This window comes from Oryzias melastigma, linkage group LG5, assembly GCF_002922805.2.
Source record: "Oryzias melastigma strain HK-1 linkage group LG5, ASM292280v2, whole genome shotgun sequence".
NCBI classification, from domain to species: domain Eukaryota; kingdom Metazoa; phylum Chordata; class Actinopteri; order Beloniformes; family Adrianichthyidae; genus Oryzias; species Oryzias melastigma.
Genome location: NC_050516.1, coordinates 36,086,324 through 36,087,695, shown reverse-complemented (window position 1 = coordinate 36,087,695; position 1,372 = coordinate 36,086,324). Strand labels below are relative to the sequence as shown.

The following is a 1,372-nucleotide window of genomic DNA, read 5'->3' as shown; positions in this document are numbered from 1 at the left end:
ACAACACTTTTGCCACTGATATAACTTCATATTTAAGCCGGAGCTCCAGAGTTTATGTCCTTTGATTTACTGTAACTTTTCAACCGTTAACATGATCCTTCCAGCAGATTCTGAAGCAGAAAATCGACTCTGGAATTATGCTGATCGTTAACGGTTTTAAGGTTTACAGTATGTTAAAGATCTTGTGTTGAAGCGTCACCGGCGACGCCTCAGGTGAATATAAAGAGGCTGCAGTCTAACAATAGAAGGTTTTCTCTTCTTGTTAGTATTTAGGTAGAAATCCTATGTCCCATGGCATCACTCTCCTCCGGATGAGGTGTCCTTCTCACCAGCCTCTTCTCCTCCTGCAGGAACTCTGGTATCTCAGCCGTACAAGCAGCATGACGTTGGAGGGATGGACTGATCCTCTGAGACCTGAACTTTCTCTGGAGCTCAGAGACTCCTGTAGACTGCAGAGGAGCAGAATCACAGAGAACCTCCTCCTTCCAACCAGGAGTCACGGCGGTGGAGGTCTCAGTTCTGCTCCCCTGTGGGGGGACTTGTGTGTATGTGTGTGTACGTGTGCGCGTGTGTGTGTTGTTTTATACGTATTAAAACATTGTTATTTGTACATTTGAAGCTGCTGAGTTTTATTTTTTGGACTCCTGTTTTTCCTGTGTGGTTCTTTGGAGATGGTTTCCTTTTCCCGACACATCCACCATGTCCTGCTTCGTGTTCTGGGATGGAAGCGGCCCCGTTCTTATCTGTGTGGATCCACTCAGACATGAAGCTGCAGGAATTGAACCCAAAGTGAGACGTGGCTGTTCTGCATGGGAAGTGTGGGGCTTCCAGGAGGAGTCTCACCTTCACGTCGACCTTCTTCTGCTCTCAAGGCGAACAAGAACCTTCAGGAACTTCAGATTCATGGGTTTCGATTTGACATTTTTGTTATTTTATTTCAGTTGGATTTCCATATTACAATAAAGTCTTCAACGTCTATGAAAGGACCCCGAAGAATTTCAGTTATCCTCCACATTTTTTCATGGAGAGAAAATAGACTCAACCCGTTTTGTGCCTGTGTAAGGAATAAGAGTTTCAAAAAGGCTTAAGACTTTATTATATTAATTATTGGTATATCTGTTTAAAAAAGTGGGAAAAGGCTGAGGTTTCACCAGATAATATTTACAATCTATATTCAAAGTGGCTGATAAAAAACGATGATCCAGAATTCTTACAGCATTTAAACGCACCGAATACAGACGAATCTCTGAGATGTGAGAAGTATGGAGCTAAACTGGGCCCAAAATCATTAGAAACTCCAAAAAAACAACTTGGAAAAAAATTGATGTTTGGCCAAAAATGTTTCTAAATATCTGAAACTTTTTTATATTCT

At 41.9% G+C, this 1,372-nt stretch overlaps 1 protein-coding gene across 2 annotated transcripts in view; it reads left to right on the top strand.

Annotated features, from left to right (window-relative positions):
* Window positions 1-618, top strand: part of rbbp5 (retinoblastoma binding protein 5) — a 14,076-nt gene extending 13,458 nt beyond the window's left edge. For both annotated transcript variants that reach the window (XM_024270242.2, XM_024270243.2), the window contains exon 14: window positions 351-618. In XM_024270242.2, coding sequence (XP_024126010.1) covers window positions 351-403 — 53 coding nt within the window. In that variant the 3' untranslated portion in view covers window positions 404-618. The remainder of the gene's footprint in view (window positions 1-350) is intronic.
* The last annotated feature ends 754 nt before the right edge of the window (window positions 619-1,372 follow it).